The 18,507-nt window shown below is 27.3% G+C and overlaps 1 protein-coding gene across 6 annotated transcripts in view; it reads left to right on the top strand.

Annotated features, from left to right (window-relative positions):
- Positions 1-18,507, top strand: part of LOC100166289 (sn1-specific diacylglycerol lipase beta) — a 34,509-nt gene that overhangs the window by 10,344 nt on the left and 5,658 nt on the right. For all 6 annotated transcript variants that reach the window (XM_008188846.3, XM_029489483.1, XM_029489484.1 and 3 more), the window contains 2 exons: positions 1,227-1,310; positions 7,642-7,753. In XM_008188846.3, the coding sequence (XP_008187068.1) occupies positions 7,659-7,753 (95 nt within the window). In that variant the 5' untranslated portion in view covers positions 1,227-1,310; positions 7,642-7,658. The remainder of the gene's footprint in view (positions 1-1,226; positions 1,311-7,641; positions 7,754-18,507) is intronic.

Here is an 18,507-nt window from a genome sequence, read left to right as displayed (position 1 = left end):
AGAACACGCATATCAGCATATTATGGACTAATTTTATTACTTTATTTTTAATTTTTATTAGCCTACGATAAGAATAGTCAGAATAGAAATTACCACAGACTATTAATATGCACTTGTATAGTTTAGAAATCTGTCAAATTACACGGATGAGAGATAAAATAAATCTCCCAATGATGACATATTTTGAGTTATTAATAATTATTAATATTTGTTCATATAATTTACGAGTATAATTTGAATTACATTAATTTTTTAACTTTTTATCTTAGGATTTTTATACCTGTCAAATTTAGCATACCTATTGATTTATATATATTGATCAATAATTACAATTAAATTAACTTGTAATCTTTAGATGTTATATAAATTATATATAATATATATATTGTATAATACCGAATACCGTGTGATCCATTTAACGCTAAACACTCATTAAAATTATTTTTTAATCTTTTTTAATGATATGCATTTTTAATTCCTTATTCCAAAGCAGAATATTATTTTAAAATACCTTGATACATATAAATCAAATTTTAGAGAAATATTATGTGAGTTATATAACTATATATTAGTTATATACAGTTATTTGTGCGGGGCGGAGTGGTACAGTGTGAGGTAACACACAGTTGCTCCGCGTAACCGAACTTTAAATACTTATAACTAATAAACTACTTGTCTGAAATTTGATTTATTTTTATAGATCTAAGTATTTTAAATATCATTCTGCTTCGGAATATGATATCCAAAAATGTTGTTTTGTAACGACTTAAAATTATGCATAAGAAATAATTTTTAATATGTTAGTGTTTTCTCTAATAATGAGTGTTTTAGGTTAAATAGATCACCGCGATTATATATATCATCGCATATAATAGCACTAAATATGTCGGAAATGATATCAAATAACATTTTTCACACATTGGTAGAAAGTAAACATAGTTCAAGTAAGATTAGTTATGGAATTAATAATTTCCCTTTTATTACACGTGCATGAAAAATTATAGAAGTGCATTTTTTTTTATGTCTAATTTACCCATATGTATTGTAGGTAATTGTATATAAATAGTTGTAAAAAATAAAATATTTTATTTCGGTAATTCGAGTGTAAAAAAATGTAAATCAATTATGGTGTGGATCTAATCATTATATTATTATATTTTGTTAATAAATGCAAAATTGCAAAAATATAAATTTTAAAATTGCTCTTAATTTTAACTTGTTTCTAGATGCAGCCATTTCAAAGGAGATAAATCCGATAAAACCTCACAATATGTATTATGACACTCCAAGCTAAAGTTCAACAACTAGAGGTAAACAATTATTAATAATGCAACATTCATGTTCATAATATATAAACTATTATAAACAAACAAAAAACTGATTCATTAAAAATAATTCATCAGTAATTCACATAACTATTATTAAATTAAAATAATTATTAACTATTTCCGGCTTTAAGAATACATTGCTTTATTATATGATTAAAATTTAGATTATTTATGATAAATTACATTGTTAGTTTTAATTTATTTATTTGTTTTTGCCGATTTTTTGAAACCAAAATAATATGATACACAAACATCATTATTATTAAAGAGTGATTTTTTTAAAAGCCGTTATATTTAATAGTTTTTAGTTCTTGTGATATTAAAATTTAATTCTGCCAATTAAACATTAAGTTATTTTATTTTCTTATACATAGTTTATTAATACATTAATTACTTACATATTAATATTATACTTGTTCAAATTTATTGTTAAATTCTAATTATATTATATTTTATGGTAGAATGTACATGTATTTACAAAGTTTAATTATATAATACTGTATTTAATATTAATTATTGACCATTCAGACCTTAGATAATACATGATACTGGCTAGAGCTATGATTTAAAATCTTGAAGCCGATTTACTGGCCTGGCCCCTATGTCATGCTCTCGACCCTAGCAGAATGTACATAGCCAAAACATTACTGCAATTATGTTACCCCGTCCCTCGCTATCTTTTTAATGTCTGACGCATACTCAATAAATTCATCGGAGCTTAATAGGCCGATTAAATCGGCTCCAAGTGCAGACTACGCGTGATATACCATACGCATAGCTCTATCCAATATATATTATCTAAGATTGATACATTATACACATCATATGAGAGTTTAATTTGATATATTTTGTTAACATTTGAACTTTAAATGCTTATAAAGAAAAATCGTGCCTATGAATTTTTAATATTTTTAAACTGCAATTGTAAAAATGTATGAGAAGACTTGTATTAATTTTTAACATTTTTGACGGAGCAATATTTTTTTTTCGACATTAATTTTTAAAAACCAATATAAATCGAAAATGTCTTATGCCCATAAATAGTTTAAAATAAGGCAAATTATTTTGGAAGATTTATAGTGTACCTATATAAAATATTAATATAAACATTCATTGAAAATGTCTTGTACCTATCTACGGTAATTTATAGAATTATACCTAAAACCAAAATCGATTAGATCAAAACCGTTTTTCCTTTATTTATTTTTTGTTTTTCGCAACGCCTTTGAAATATACTGGGAATTTTAAATTTTAAATTTTTTTGACTTCCTACCAACATTCAGAACAAACTAGATTCACTTTCCCACCAGCTCAGAAACTAAAAACGAAGAAATTAAATTGTAAATATTCTAAAATTTCTATTGTTAAGAATTAAGATAACTAATTTTTTACTAAATAAATTATAAAGCTAATATAAAAACTAGGTATAGTGACATAGTGTTCCATAATAACAATACCTGTTTAATAACTTGTGTTATTAGTTATTAACATAATTTATCGGAGTTGGGAATTTATCTTTTTTCGATCAATTCTGCGCGTGGTAGCAAATTTTTGGCGTGTGATATTTAATTTGAAAGCAATGGTTAATACCTATCGTCGAATATTTAAATAATATATTATAGGAGTGGAGCTAAATCAAAACAACATTTTTATGTTTCTTATATTTTTACGTTTTTTGATGGTTTTTCTTTATGTTTATAGAGAAACTAGTGATAAAATAGAAAAATTACAAGTACAAACTAGGTACATATAAAATACATGAATTCCGATTTATAAAAGTGTTACATGAAACTTTTTGACCACTATTTTTCCGAAAAATTTGATATATTTTTTCGCGCTATGGTATTCTATCAATAATATTTTGAATGTAAAAACGTTTTTATTACAAATATATGGTAGGTAGTTTAAATTAAAATCATATATAATTCATTATATATAAAATGTATTGTTTACACTAAACTTATTTGTAATATCTTTTAATATAAAAACATAAATAATTAGGTACCTATGCAATTTATAATAAAAAATAATTTTTAATTGTCCAACAACTTGAACATCATTGAATATTCTCGTAAAATAAATAATGATTAATGTCTAACCGTAAAATATATAACAATATTTTTTGTTTAAACACACTCATATGTGGGTATCTCCGGTGACTCCGAAGACATAAGTCAAGGCCTTCCAAGGTATATTCAGTCTCAAAACCTAACCTAACTTGAACTTTACTTGTTCTAATGTTATATAGATATAAATGTAAACACATTTTTTCCTCTATTGAATATGAAAACATTCAATTTAATGTATAATATTTTATTAACTTTAACCTAAGTATACATAAGTAAAATAAAAAAGGTGGGCAAGTGGATGTCGCTCTGCTGTACAGTAGGTTACAAATGTGTCGCTGTATAATGGATGGTATTAATTTTGAATTCAATGATATAGGTAATATCATTGTATAAGAAAAACGATTCTGAGCGGAGACGGCATGTCAGTTTAGGTATAAGATATAATATTATATAGTCTATGGTATTAAAAAAAAATTGACCTATAATAAATTCCAAATTAATCATATCACAATATCTATAGGTACCAAGGTGTATTGATGATACACCTTGTTAGGTACTTATAACGCGTTATACATCAACAACAAACCGTGATACTATCATAAATATATAATAGTATACTTTAGAAGTTTCAAGTATACCCACGAAAAATATTATACAATCACAACAAAATAACTAAAATAGTTATTCTAGGTTTTTTAATATGTAATTTCGTCCAAATTTTAACTTAAAATGAGAATAAAAATAAACTGTGCTTATGTATTTTTTAGATTTTTTGGTAACAGAATTAGCTACTTACGTGGAATCTTGTTTAAAATGTTCAATCCTTAGATATAAAAGTTGAACATTTTATGAATTTTTAACTACAAAATAATTATTCAATTTTAAATTTGATAATCTTTAAATGCTTATAAAAAAAAATTATGCCTATATATTTTTAATATTTTTCAACTGCTACTGTAACAATATATTAGGAGCGTTATATTAAACGTTTACACTTTTTGGCTGAACAGATAAAACTTTATTGATATTTATAGAAAAAAAACTAAAAACATTGAAAACCGACAATACCCGTAAACAGCTCAAAAAGAGTCAAATTAATTTTAAAATTTTATCGTGTATAGAAAATTCTAATATAAACATTCAGTGAAATTTTCAAGTATCTACAGTTATTCGTTTTTTAATTACTACAAAATAAGAAAATCGTCACACGAGAAATCGAGCGAATATCAAATGTTGTAAAAATATGAATTTCAAACGCTCATAAAATTTTAATTTGACTTTCTTGTAGACATTTTTTTTTTGATAAAGGTAGACAATATTATGAGAAATCTTGTATTATATTTTCAAATCTTAGATTTAAAAAGAAAAATTTTTACGAATTCTTAACCCAAAATAATTTGCTAATTTTCGTGATTTTTCCATATTTTGTCAATTTTTGAACTTTAAATGCTAATAAAAAAAAATTGTGACTAAGGATTTTTAATATTTTTCAAATATCATTGTAAAAATATAGTAGGCGCCTTGTATTAAAGTTTCAAGTATTTTTACTCAACAAATAAAGTTTTATTGTCATTTATAGAAAAAGAAACTAATAATATTAGAAACTGAAAACGTTCCTAAACAATTATTCAAAACAAATCAAAATATTTTGAAAATTTTATCATGTAGAGAAAATGGAAATATAAACCACTAGTAAAAATGTCATGTATCTACGGTCATTTGTTTTAATGTTACACCAAAAACCAAAATCAATCTCGAAAACATATTTTGTGTAAAAATTCCAGTTTTTCCTTAATTTTTCTTTTGTTTTTCACGGCGCTTTTGAAAACTATTGGATATTTCAAATTTTGACCTCCCGAATGCATCAACTAGATTCACTTTCCCATCAAACAAGATACTGTTGAAGAAAATCGAAGCAGTTTTACTGCCCCAAACCGTGATGACAGACACAAAAATAAAAAATAAAAAATAAAAAAATAATATTAATATTATAGGTTAATTACAACAAAATAACTTAAATCATTATTTTTATTTTTATTTTTATTCGTTTCTATGGTGATAAATATTAAACTAAAATTGTCTTTCCTTCCATTCAAATCCTTTAATTAAAAATCTTTCCTCCCTCACAATCCCCAGTAGCTCTCCTAGACGCTTAAAATGTAAATGGCGCAGAGACCTTTTACATATTTTAATCTAGAAAAAAAAAAGCATGTCTAAATAAATTCTTATTTCACAACTGAAAAATCAATATTAAAGTGTCATAATTGGGTGGCTTCTTTACTCATTTTATTTTTATTTTTTTTGTATACTGATATCTGTCTCTTATCATATATACTTATTATGTCATGCGATATAGATTGTATATTTCGAATTAAAATAAAAAGAAATTAAAATCCCATTTTTAGCGGTTTTTTGTAATTTGTCGGTGGTTTTTCCAGAGTCATTAAATAAATATTGAGAAAATCGAAAAATTATCTCTCTTAAATACCATCTTGATCCAATTTGCTAAGAGATAATACACTATATGTTGAAATTGAAGAACTCTTTTTGGTAAAATTTTGTATACAGGATAAAAAAAAAAATTTAAAGAAACACTATTTAAAACCACTATATACAGATCACTCGCTCCGCTCAGAATCTAAAAGATATAAACCATTAGAATTTATAGATTATAGGTGCCATTTATGAGTTCAGACGCTTTTTAACTCACATATAAGTATAGTCACATATACGTAGGTATAAGTGAATATATTATGTGCACTATATAGGGTGACAATCGAAAACATGGAAAAAAATAAAATAAACATTTTCTCTTGTCCCACCCGCCAAAAAGGTTCCGTATGATATAAAATATATTTTGTGAAAGTTATATCTCATTCAGTTGATATTTAGAGGTCGCGCAACACACTTATTTTTCCAAAGTTATTTATAACTTTAATAACTACTGGGCTCTTAGCCCGTTCATACATAAATAAATAAATAACACACTTGTGCTCACGTTATCGACGTAAACACGCCGATTACACATCATTCATATTAGTACACCGGTTCACAAGTAAACATTGTTATCGTAATGACTATCTTTGTCCACCAGTTTCAGAGCGTCCACGGTTTTTAGATTGACAGTAGCTCTGAGTCCCCATAAAGGATTGTCGGATGCTTTTAACTTTGACGGACTGGTCTTCCGAGGGTAAGCCTTTTGGATGCATACTTCTGCCCCAGTGTCTGTTGTTACCTAGTCCAGATCCTGTATTTCGGTGTCCTGAACTTCACAAGCCCATGTAGAGCGAGGCCTTAGGTTAGATCTCAGCACCTATTTTAGAGCTGCTTTGTGTCTTTGGAATTTAGTCTAATTAGAATTTCTCCATTTCGGCTTTCGGTAATAGTGGACACCTGGGCCAAAATCGTCTCTATGTAGGTATACATCTTTTTTACTGTCTTGAGTATGTTGTTAAAGGTTACGCCGTTCTACAACTTCACTGCGATTGCATCTGAGAGTGGGGTTCTTGCAGCCTATTCGTCGGTACGTGTTGTCTTGTATGTTGCACGTAGTTGGGTCTGGTTTGGGTAGGTAAACTTTTGTCAGCTAGCTGCTGTTGTGCACGAATGTAACATATTATGCTTTCGATATTTAAATTGTTATCTCAGTTTTTCTGAAGTATTTTATATAAATGATCTTGCTTCGCATTCCCATCACTATGCTAAAATTATAATTTATATATAGGTATGTAATTTTTTTGATTTTCTCATTAGGTTAAAAAACAGTTAAAAATCCGAATATTTACACTTTTCTAGTCATTGCAGTGATCGTACAAATCAATAAAATTAACTACTTTGAATTGCTCATTATGGAAACTAGGTACCCCAAATTAATTGCCCAGCTTAATCGAATATTATACTAAAAAATCAAATTAAGAGAACCCAATTTTTTTTCTTTTTGTTAATTTGATATATCTTTAAAAGTCTACCGTATAAAAAAATGAAATAACCACCATAATTCAAACTACAAAGCGATTTCGCCTGCGATAAATTGTCATCACACACATGTATATGAATACGAAATGAAGTTTTCAAGGAAACTTGAGACTTGTATACTGTATACCCTGCAGGCTGCAATTATTGAATTATGTACCTATTTTGGTTTACCTATTGGTACTATTGTACTAACCTAAATTGTGTACCTAGTATCCACTACAGTCATATAAGTTGTAACAAAATAAAAATAATTACTTATTTTTTTTTAGGGCGTCGAACTACCACGATGCCGTCTATGCAAATGTTTGGACGTAGATGGCTTGCCGGTACAGACGACTTGGTGTTTCCGGGATTATTGGAACTTTTAATGCGGGGAATATGGTGAGTTATTATATCTATGTTTTTATCTGAATAGAAAATAACAGTTTATTATAATAAACTTTTTATCAATTTTTTAATATTTGAATACTATTAATCATTAAAAATAACTTTTTTGGAGTTTTCGTAATAAATACACAATTTAACATAATTGGAGTAGTTAACTAAAAAAAAGAATTGATTTTTGAAATAATTGATACTTAATTCTGTCATATCTAATAGGTATATAAGATTTAAAAAGGAATATATTGATCTGGTGTGAAAACCCCAATTAAAAATGGTATCATTATTTGAACTATTGCCACTTACTCAATCATTAGTGACGTCGCTTCGCTCCGATAATTATTGTCGGTATCAGAAACTAAGTGAAAAACCACATATACAATAAGACAGATTCTAAACATACATTATTTGAACTTAAAAAAACCGTCAGTCACTCGTGTGGAAATGCATTACCTCGGAACCTTCTATACTTCTATGAAATATATGATTTATGACTTATGAGTTATTATAAATATTTAAGTAGTACTTACGTGGCGCTGAAGTCATTAAAAACTACCATAGTATATAATATGGCATAATATATATGACAATCAAAATAAATATCGGCCTATAATGATATAATGGAAACAGAAAAGTTAGTAGACATATTACATCATATTATGTAATTTATTTTACTTATATTATTTTTAAGGGGGCTAAATTTTCTGTTTGTACGTTTTGAGATGGTTAAGCCCCCTCAAGCCCCCTTCCCAAATTTCTGCCTATGATGATGGGTTGTTCAACAATCATATAAAAACTGAATTTTTACGCAATTTGACTTTCCAGTAGACATTTTTTTTTTTGATAAAGGTAACCAAACTTATAAGTTATGAGGAATCTTCAAATCTTGTATTCCAGGATGGGCAAAATATTCTTGAAATGATAGTTTTGACTTAGTTGGAGCATGAACGAAATCTGTCTTTAATAACAATCTTTCAACCGTGGTAAAAGTATTTAGTATTTACTTGAATTATTTTGTTATTTAAAATACTAAATACTAATAAATACATTAAATTAGTATTTAAATACAAGATGCAAAATACTTTAGAAAAACACCCCATAAATACTAAATACTATAGATACAACTGTATTTGAAATACTGCCTACTTCTGCTTGTATTACATTTTCAAATCTTAGATTTAAAAAGAAAAAATTTTTTGAATTTCTAATTTAAAATAATTTGAAAATATATTACGGATTTTGTCAAATTTAAACTTTAAATGCTTATAAAAAAAATATTAGAGGTAAACCAAAAACCAAAATCGATTTTGCGTTTTTCTTAATTTTTTTTTGTTTTTCCAGTGCTTGTGAAAACTACTGGACATTTTAAATTTTGATCTCCCGATTGCACAAACTAGATTTATTTTCCTATCGAATAAGATATGGTAGTTAAAAATTGAAGCATTACTTCAACTACTTTGTGTTTACAAAAAAAAACACACATCATTGTAAAATTAATATATTCATTGCTCCGCTCAGAGTCTAAAACGGTCAAATGTCTGGTCAAAGGCGTCTATCCTTTAACGAATAAGAACCAGAAAAAAAATCTACATGACTGTATTTAAGTGTTCTATATGACTGGTTCTCTTTAGTTATTACTAGGTATTATTATTTAAATTATTTCCCTAAGTCATAGGTTTTATGCGTTTGTCACGTAACGAAATTAATAGTTTATAAATTAGTTTCGTAACAATAGCACATAAAATCTATATATTGACTTAAAGAAATATTTGAAATAACTTACGATTTGTGTATTTTCATGGATGCATATAATATGCATATTATTATACACCCATGTTTTCGTAATATAATGTAAAAAAACGGCATTTATTACCTTATAATATAACGCAACGTATTCCGTTAATATATTATATATTATATTAACGGAATACTATTCAACATACTTATGTGAATACGCGATTGTTTAGGGTACAAATAAATTAATAAGCACGTGTAATTTTTATTGCACTATTGTGAAAATTAATTAAAAAATGTTACCCTTATGAGTTATAAGTTATAATACGCGATTATAGTTATAAATTACAACTATAATCGCGTATTTATAATATTGCCCATTTATTTTTAACATCATTACTGACTAGGTACGTCTTATCCTCCGGAAACTATACAAATGTTTCAAGGTGGCCGCCTAATTTGTACTTTTGATAATACGCCTCTAGGTTGATGTATATCACTTTATAATAATATATATGTATAAGAAATGTTAGTACGTTACCAACGTAATTGTATCTAATTTTGATGTCAATCGTATATACTTTTACATGTGTAATGTGTATACCTATTATATTATGTATCCATAATGCCCCATGCCCGTAATAACAAACTGTACTTATTATAATGTCTACAATAATGTTTTTTTTTTTACTAACATCATGCATGTAAGAATACTATCCTTGTACTTATGATGCCTGACCAAATATTTATTACGAAGTAGGTACATAATAACAACAACGATCACTCTTGTGTCTTAAGATTTGTATATTAACCTCAAAGAAATATTACTTTTAGCCTATAGAGTATAAAGTATAGGTAGATATATTTACGGTATAGTACATAGTTTCTTATATTATATACTGCACAATACCCTCGTAACAGAAAGTCGATATTTCCAACATCCTGCCTGAATCCTAGGATCAGTGCAATGTCGAATCATACAATCTTAATAGTTAATTCATTAAGATATCGAATCTACTCAAAGTTAACTTGGTGTATATTGGTGCATTTTGTAAATTAAAACCCAATAGTCATAGATACCGCGAGGATTATCGAAGTGTAAAAAAGTGTAATTTTTAAACATTGTGCACTTATTAGTTATTTTTCAAAATAAATAATAGGTAATGGTTAGATATACATTTAAGTGAAACAATAATACGTAATAATATCTGAAGATTTTAATTCAATTTCGAAATGTTTATTCTTTAATACCTACCGTGTTAGTAAACCGTTATTATTATTTTTTATACACGGTCATTACCGGTCATTGAAAAATATATTTCTTGGCTGTATACGATTTTTCTATAAATTTGTTCAGAAAAATTAATATGTTTCATAGGTTATACTGGTAAATTATATATTTCCATAATAATTATTTTTAAAACTTATCACCTATAAAATTAAGAATAACATTTAATAAAGAACTACCTACATGAGGAGAAGTGGAGCACTAGGTCGGATATCTTAAATTTGAGAGTAACCAATAATAAATCATTGTGTTTAGCAAACTATTTTAATTTCTAAATAAAAAAAATAGTCTAAATTTGTCTAAAATTGCTCAACCATATATTTTCTTTGACATTTTTTAAAAATGTTCTATATAACTAATAAGGAATCCGGAATTTGTACAATGTCACTTTTTAAAAAATTCTATATAGATCTATAATAGATACAGGTGAACATCATGATTCAACACTCATGAGTATAATAATAATGCAATTTCTCAAATTTTGTATGACTTTAAATTCTCCTTTTCATGAAAACTTTTCATAAAATCATCTCAACCATATATTATTGTCACACGAAATTGTCAATATTAATATATTATACATAAATACAATCGTGGAACTCTTGCTTTTATAATATACTAGCTGATCCCACGCACTTCGTTGCTCGTAAAAAATGACAACTTTTTGTGATTTATCAACTCCTTTTGGATGTAACTCGTTTCAGTAAGCGCATTTCAGCCCTATTCCCAGGATTCGTCCTCTCATCTGGTCTAGAAATTAGCCTATATTCTGCCCAGAGGCTTAATATCTATCTCTGTTCCGAATTTCATCAAAATCTTTCAAGCCGCTTAGGAATGCATAAAGGACACATAGACACACAGACAAACATACATTTTTATATAATACAAGTCCATATATAATCTTAAAATCCTTATTTGAGCACATCAATCTCAATGCACATCATTTCCCATTAAAATTGACAACTCTACATGAATAATATGTTTTACATATCAAAATGGCAACCATTTATATACAAAACATACCATCGGAAGTTTCAAAATAATATATAATTGGTTGCCATGGTAATATGGACACATACGGGACTATATATATAAAAATATCTGATCCCATGCACTTCGTTGCCCATTAAAGACCTATAATTATGATTATAATAGCTTCAACACTCATGGTAACCATGGTAACTTTGGTAACCTTAGTAACCATGGTAACATGGACACACACACTGATACACATACATTCATTTTTATATATATAGATAGATATAATTGTCAATTTTGTTATTGACCATAAAATGAAAATCATAGTATAGACGTATAGTATAGTATACACATGCAGAGAAATAATACATTTATGTCTAAAGTATGTTCAGTCTAAATTCAAGGTCAGAAATTATTGACATTTTATTGTTTGGAAAATGTATGAAATATGCTTATTCACGTAAAACATTTCTGTTTAATAATTCCCCTCCTTAATTTTTACTCTACTATTTTTAAATGAACGTTAAGATTTCAGGTATTACACAATTGAAACAGTTTTAAAATAATTATATTATATGCAAAGTTATACATGATTAATGCATTATATTAAATTTTCTTCAAATAGCTACGAGAAATACGTATAGTACGAGAATAAATTAATTTTTCATTCGTTCATTAAATAAATTGATATTCAAATCAATGAATATGAACATAAATGAAAATCCAGTATCCTACCCTTCTCGTAATAATTATTTAACATAATGCAATATTATTACGCATCTAAATATATTTAACCATTTTGTCACTATAAACAAATAAACAATATTGTATGTAATTGGAAATTTATAACTATGGAATTAAAAAGCCACTAAACACAATAGCTTTTATATTATTCCTTATACTTGTACATGAATACATTTTTATTATTTGATTAATTTGACTAACTTATTTTCAAACAAAATAGTTATAATTGAACTATAACTTGAAAAAATATTATAAATTATAATATATTAATAAATTATTCATGTTAATTTGTCCTTGGCTATATTTAATTTTTAGTGATACAATACTGTATCATATAGTCTTACTTATAACTTATAAGTTATAATTTTATTATTCATTAGTCATTACATTATGAAGGTTAGGTTCACTGCTGTGGCGTACACAGAATTCGTTAAAGGGCGCGGGTTACTCATTTGGTACGCCGGTAGACGGAAAAAAAACCAAAAAATAAAAAACCAAAAGAAAAAAAGACCACGAAAAAACCATAAAAATAAAAACCAAATTTTTGTATTTTACTATATTATGTATTTATGTCATATTATTCACGTATTATTGTATTTTTTAAATATTTTAAATATTCATTTTTACTATACTTACCTAAGCTAATAATGTTCGATATAAAAGTAAGTGCGAAAATATATAAGAAAAAAATGTAATCCTCCTTTTACATTTTTACAATAAGTTACGTCAATTCAAACAATTTATATATACCTAAATAGTATTTATATATTGTTCACATTACGTTTTAAAAATTTGTCACAATACAATAATAAGATTAATAATTTAAAATAAGTTTCATGTTTTAAAAATTGTTAGTACAAACATAAATTACTACAGTAATAAAAAAATAATAAAGATTGATAATTTGTTCAGTTAAATTAAGTAAAAATAATAAAAATTACCAATAAAAATTTGAACAGTCAAATAAAGTAAAAATAATAAAAAAATCGTAATTTCGGGTATTTCCGGGGAAAAAATTGTGATTAATTAACTCCTTTTGAGTGTAATTCGCTGTGCATAGATATGGAAGCAAAATCATATTATATTTTAATTTTTAGCCATCCCGCGTGGCGTTGCCCGTGAGTTTCGCTTATTGTTATGCGAACAGTATATTATCAGGTAGGCGGAAACTGTTTTGCGCGGGACAACTTTTATCTTTCTGTTTTTGTACTAGTGGCTCCAAAATTTCTGAACATATAGGGTGGAAATTATCTATGCAACAGCGTGCCCATATTTTAGATGACATAAATATAATAAAGGTTATTTGCTTCTAAAAATTTTGTTTTTTTTGTTTTTTTAATTTGCTTATAAAAAATTATTGGATAGTGCTATTAAAAAAAAAGCACGCTGTTGCACAGATAAAGTTCTTCTTTACATGCTCTGAAAATTTGGTAGTTCTACAACAATTAATAATTATTAATGTGGTGCGAGAAAAGTTGTCCCGCGCAAAACAGTTTTTGCTATGTTGTACATATTTTGTAAGACGGAGAAAACAGATTCCGGCTTGATCGAATGTTATTCGTTATTCATGAATATCAAAATACAATCAAATCAATATATTATTACCAATATACACGTAAAAGAAAGATGTATATCAGTGTGACTATATGTAAATACTTATGTACATTAATTTTATTAAAATGTATGTGACATTATGGTTGATATATTTAAATATTAAGATAAGTAGGTACCTACGAATATTTTTAATTTTAAAATCTAAATTAAATTCACGAGACTTGAGACATGCGAATATGCGATATTATCATAGTTATGTTTAATTAGTGTTTAAGAGGTCACACCCGCATGTGTTGTCTCTGTCTTACAAGGTATAGGACATAGACAAAACGCGTTTACGGTGTCTGAGTAGAACTCGCTGAATTTTGGTTCTAGAGTAAAAATATCTGTTATAGAATTGAATTGTGACAATATTTCGGGGGCAAGTCGTTGAACTTTTTTATTAATTTAAATTTTGAAAAATTAGAAGTATTTTAAACATGTTGAAATTTTTTCTATTTCTAAACGATATAATGAACGTTATATTGGGAATAATGGAAACACCGCATCGACTTGCCCTCAGAAATATTGTCACAATTCAATTTAATTATAGGTATTTTTACTCTAGAACCAAAATACAGCGAGTCCTACTCAGACTGCGTAAACGCGTTTTGTCTATGTCGTACGTTTGTAAAGTGTGTAAGACGGAGACAACCAGGGCCGGATTCGATGAGGACCCAGGCCCCGGGACCCCCACAAGATTCAATTAATAAGAGGCCCCCCACAAAATGATTACCTTTTTTTCTTTCTAGTTATTTGCAAAACAATATACTATTTTTTTTTTAAGTTTGAAAATTGGTGCTATTAGTGTGGGATAAAACGAATCACTATATAGATTAGTATTAGGTTATAATGAATTTAAAGAGATTTTGGACTATATTTCAAATGATCTAGAGCAAAAAGAAGTTGTTAAAAATTAAGCAAATGGACTTCTGAAAAAAATCACTAATTTTGAAATTGCGTTTTATTTGTTATTTTGGAATGACATTTTAGACCGCTTCAACGCCACAAATCACTTGTTACATAATCCTAAGACGGTTCTTCAATCTGCGGTAACAGCCCTTACTTCTTTGAAACTATTTGTTCAAGATAAATGAAATTCATTTGATGAATATGAAGAAACGGCCAAAAAAATGTCAGGAAAAACCGACTACCCAGAAATTCGAATTCGCTCACAAAATGTAAGACTCATTCCATTGGAAAGTAGAAATAAGGAAACTACTCAATTATCCCAAACAGAAAAATTCCGATCCGATAATTTTCTCCCTGTTATTGATCAGTTGTATAAATCTCTGACTGATAGAATAAAAGCCTATGATATAATATGTAAACGATTTGGATTTTTCAGCAAATTAGGAATTATAGAAACTTCAGAATTATGATTATCTGCCACAAATATTCTAAAGATTTGGATTCAACTTTAGGGAACGAATTACTGCAGTTTAATAGTTTGGTTAATTTACGTCAAAAAGATTGTAGAAAAGAAGAATCGTGGGAATTATTTTTGTTCAGGATCCTATGCGAAGACAATTTAAAAGTTACCTTTCCAAATGTAGACATTGCTCTGCATAAGTACTTGGTGTTAATGGTGGCTAACAGTAGTAGAGAACGCTCGTTTTCAAAAATGAAACTTATAAAAAATAGATTGAGAACTACAATAATGACACAAGATCGTCTATCCAACTTAACCATTTTAAGTATCGAAAGTGACGTACTTAGGTCCTTGACTTTGAAGATACTATCAAACAATTTTCTATTAAGAAGTCAAGAAAACTATGTTTATTATAAATAACTTGTACATTATATTTCTTTAGTATTTTATTTTTATATTTGTATATTATAAAATAACGTTGTACCTTGAACTAATATACTAAATATTATTTAATGTATCAAATTTTTTATTGAAAATAATTTGAAAGATTTATTTTAGTTTTCATTAGCATCAAATATATTTTAATAACAACTTATTTAATGGTTTTGATGTACTAATTTAAAAAAATAAAAAGAGATGACTTAGGTTACTTGTATTTACTTATTAATTGTATTAACATTTTATAAATCTGTATTAATTATGTTCAATAAGCAAAATTGTTGTGATAAGAAATTAATAGCATGATGAGAGAATAACTCATCAGTAATATAATTTTAAAGTTTTAAAGCATGTAGATCAACTAAAAATTCTTATATTTCAATCTTGTGTGGGCCCTGGGGCCCCCACAACCTTAAATCCGGCCCTGGAGACAACACATGCGGGTGTGACTATAATAAGAAACCTCTATAGTTTATTGGATAGCATATATAATACACATTATTTTTATGCAAATAATAAAACTGTCCCATACCGACACTTTTTGCTACATCTATAATACACCATTACGCCATCTATAGTTTTACGATCACGGGTCGGATTTTTCAGACTTGATGCTGAGATAAAAAATGAATCACGGAAATTCTCAATAGTGAGTGACTATACTCTAGTAAATATGTATACACGTTTCAATTTATATTTAAATTCATTGCTTTTTTTATTAATAATTAATATTACAATTTATATAATCTCAACCTCAAGCCTTGACTATAATGACGATTATATTTAAAATGTAATATAATATTTATTAATTATTTATTAACTTGTACAATTCTTAGTATTCATAATCGATGCTTAAGAATAATTATTGCTTTAGCTAATTTTGATAGTTCAAAAATATTAAAATTGTGATAATAACTAATAGTAACGCTTAAGTTTAAAGTTAGGTCTCGACCAACCTTAATTTAAGTGATATTTTTTCTTTTCTTAAGCCAAAGTCTCATTTATAAATCGCATTTGAGTCATAAGTATACCTTAAGTAATACTTATTCTTAAGCATCGACTATGAATACGGCCCAATGTTCCTTGTTTCTTCTGTTTTTTGTTAAGACCAGATTTACCTTAAGTAACCACTAGGCTTACAAAAATCTAGCGCCCATAATTCATTATGTTTGTTTGTTTTAACACAGATAGCTAAGGCTATTTGTTATAGTATGTACCTACCTATATTTTATAAAACATCTAGCCAAATGTTAGTTACTTAAATCCGTTTTTTTTTTATACACAATTTAACTTTTAAATTTTACTTATATTTATTCATTTATAACTTTTTTTTTTAAATGTATGCTAATACAATTTGTAAGAGAATGCACAAATGCAAAATAAAATCATAATATTTAGTATACCTAATTTTTTTTTTAATATATTAAAACACATTTATCCGATTATTGAGAAATATAATTCTTTTTGAGATTCCCAATTGTATTTTTGTAGCTGACACTTCTCACTCCAAATTCAACTCTTAACTGATTCTTAATGAAGGGAATATTGCACAAGATATTTATTATGTGTAAAACAGACCCTATCATTATTCTTGTTATCAAATCATATATACTGAACTCACTTTCGCTGTATGTGTTGGATGTGGATCATACGCATCTTACATAGCTCTCATTCAAGCTGTGTACATTCAACGAGTAATTTTGCTCTTCTTCTTTTTATCATTTACCCAGATCAACCAACTTTTAATAACCCTCTTACTGTCACAGACTATTTAAACAGTGAGTTATATTTGCATCCTACACCTGTCTAATTATTCCTGCTGAAAACTTGAATTATCTCTAAGCAAACTATGCTACTTTAGTGCTCTAAATAGTCTAAATGGCGTTTTAAAGTTAGTGAAACAAAACTTTTGGTAAGCCAAAGTTAAAATAACTTTTAACGGCTTAAAAATTACGAAGTTTACCACAACCAGTTATCTAGCCATTATTTTTGACAAGTGACTTACTTGAAGTTCTCATATACAGATATAAGATTAATTGCTCAACAATAGATATCGCTTACACTTCACACCTACTGTCCAATGTTTAAAAACATAGTATTAACACAAAAATAAGTTCAAGACACAAGTATTTTGACGTTAAATTTCGCAGTGATATAAAATAAATTGCCTCGCTTTACATACGCTTATCACTATTATTGTCTATTTTAATGTTGTATATATATATATATATATATATATTTAAGTTAGTTAAATATTATCCTGTGAATCACGTTACATTGTTATAAACCTAAACCTATACTTTTTGAATTATAGAAAGCATGTGTCAGATATTAAAAAAAAATACCGGAAAATACCATCAGGTAAGATGATTAAAGGAAAAGCGAAGCGTCTACTTGTTATTATAAATTATAATATAATATACATACAAGAAGGGAAATTTGGAAGTGTAAAAATAAAATCTTATAACACTTTAATTGTATGTACCTATAGTGGGAAAGCAATGTGCGATAGCGGACATGGGCATTCAACCGGAAGATACGGTAACGCAAGATTCGAGACTACGGCGGGTGGCGTCTGGTTCCGGTATAGTGATGGACATAGACTGA

Source organism: Acyrthosiphon pisum, chromosome A2, assembly GCF_005508785.2.
Source record: "Acyrthosiphon pisum isolate AL4f chromosome A2, pea_aphid_22Mar2018_4r6ur, whole genome shotgun sequence".
Classification (NCBI taxonomy): Eukaryota; Metazoa; Arthropoda; class Insecta; order Hemiptera; family Aphididae; genus Acyrthosiphon; species Acyrthosiphon pisum.
This window is presented reverse-complemented; position numbering and strand designations above follow the sequence as displayed.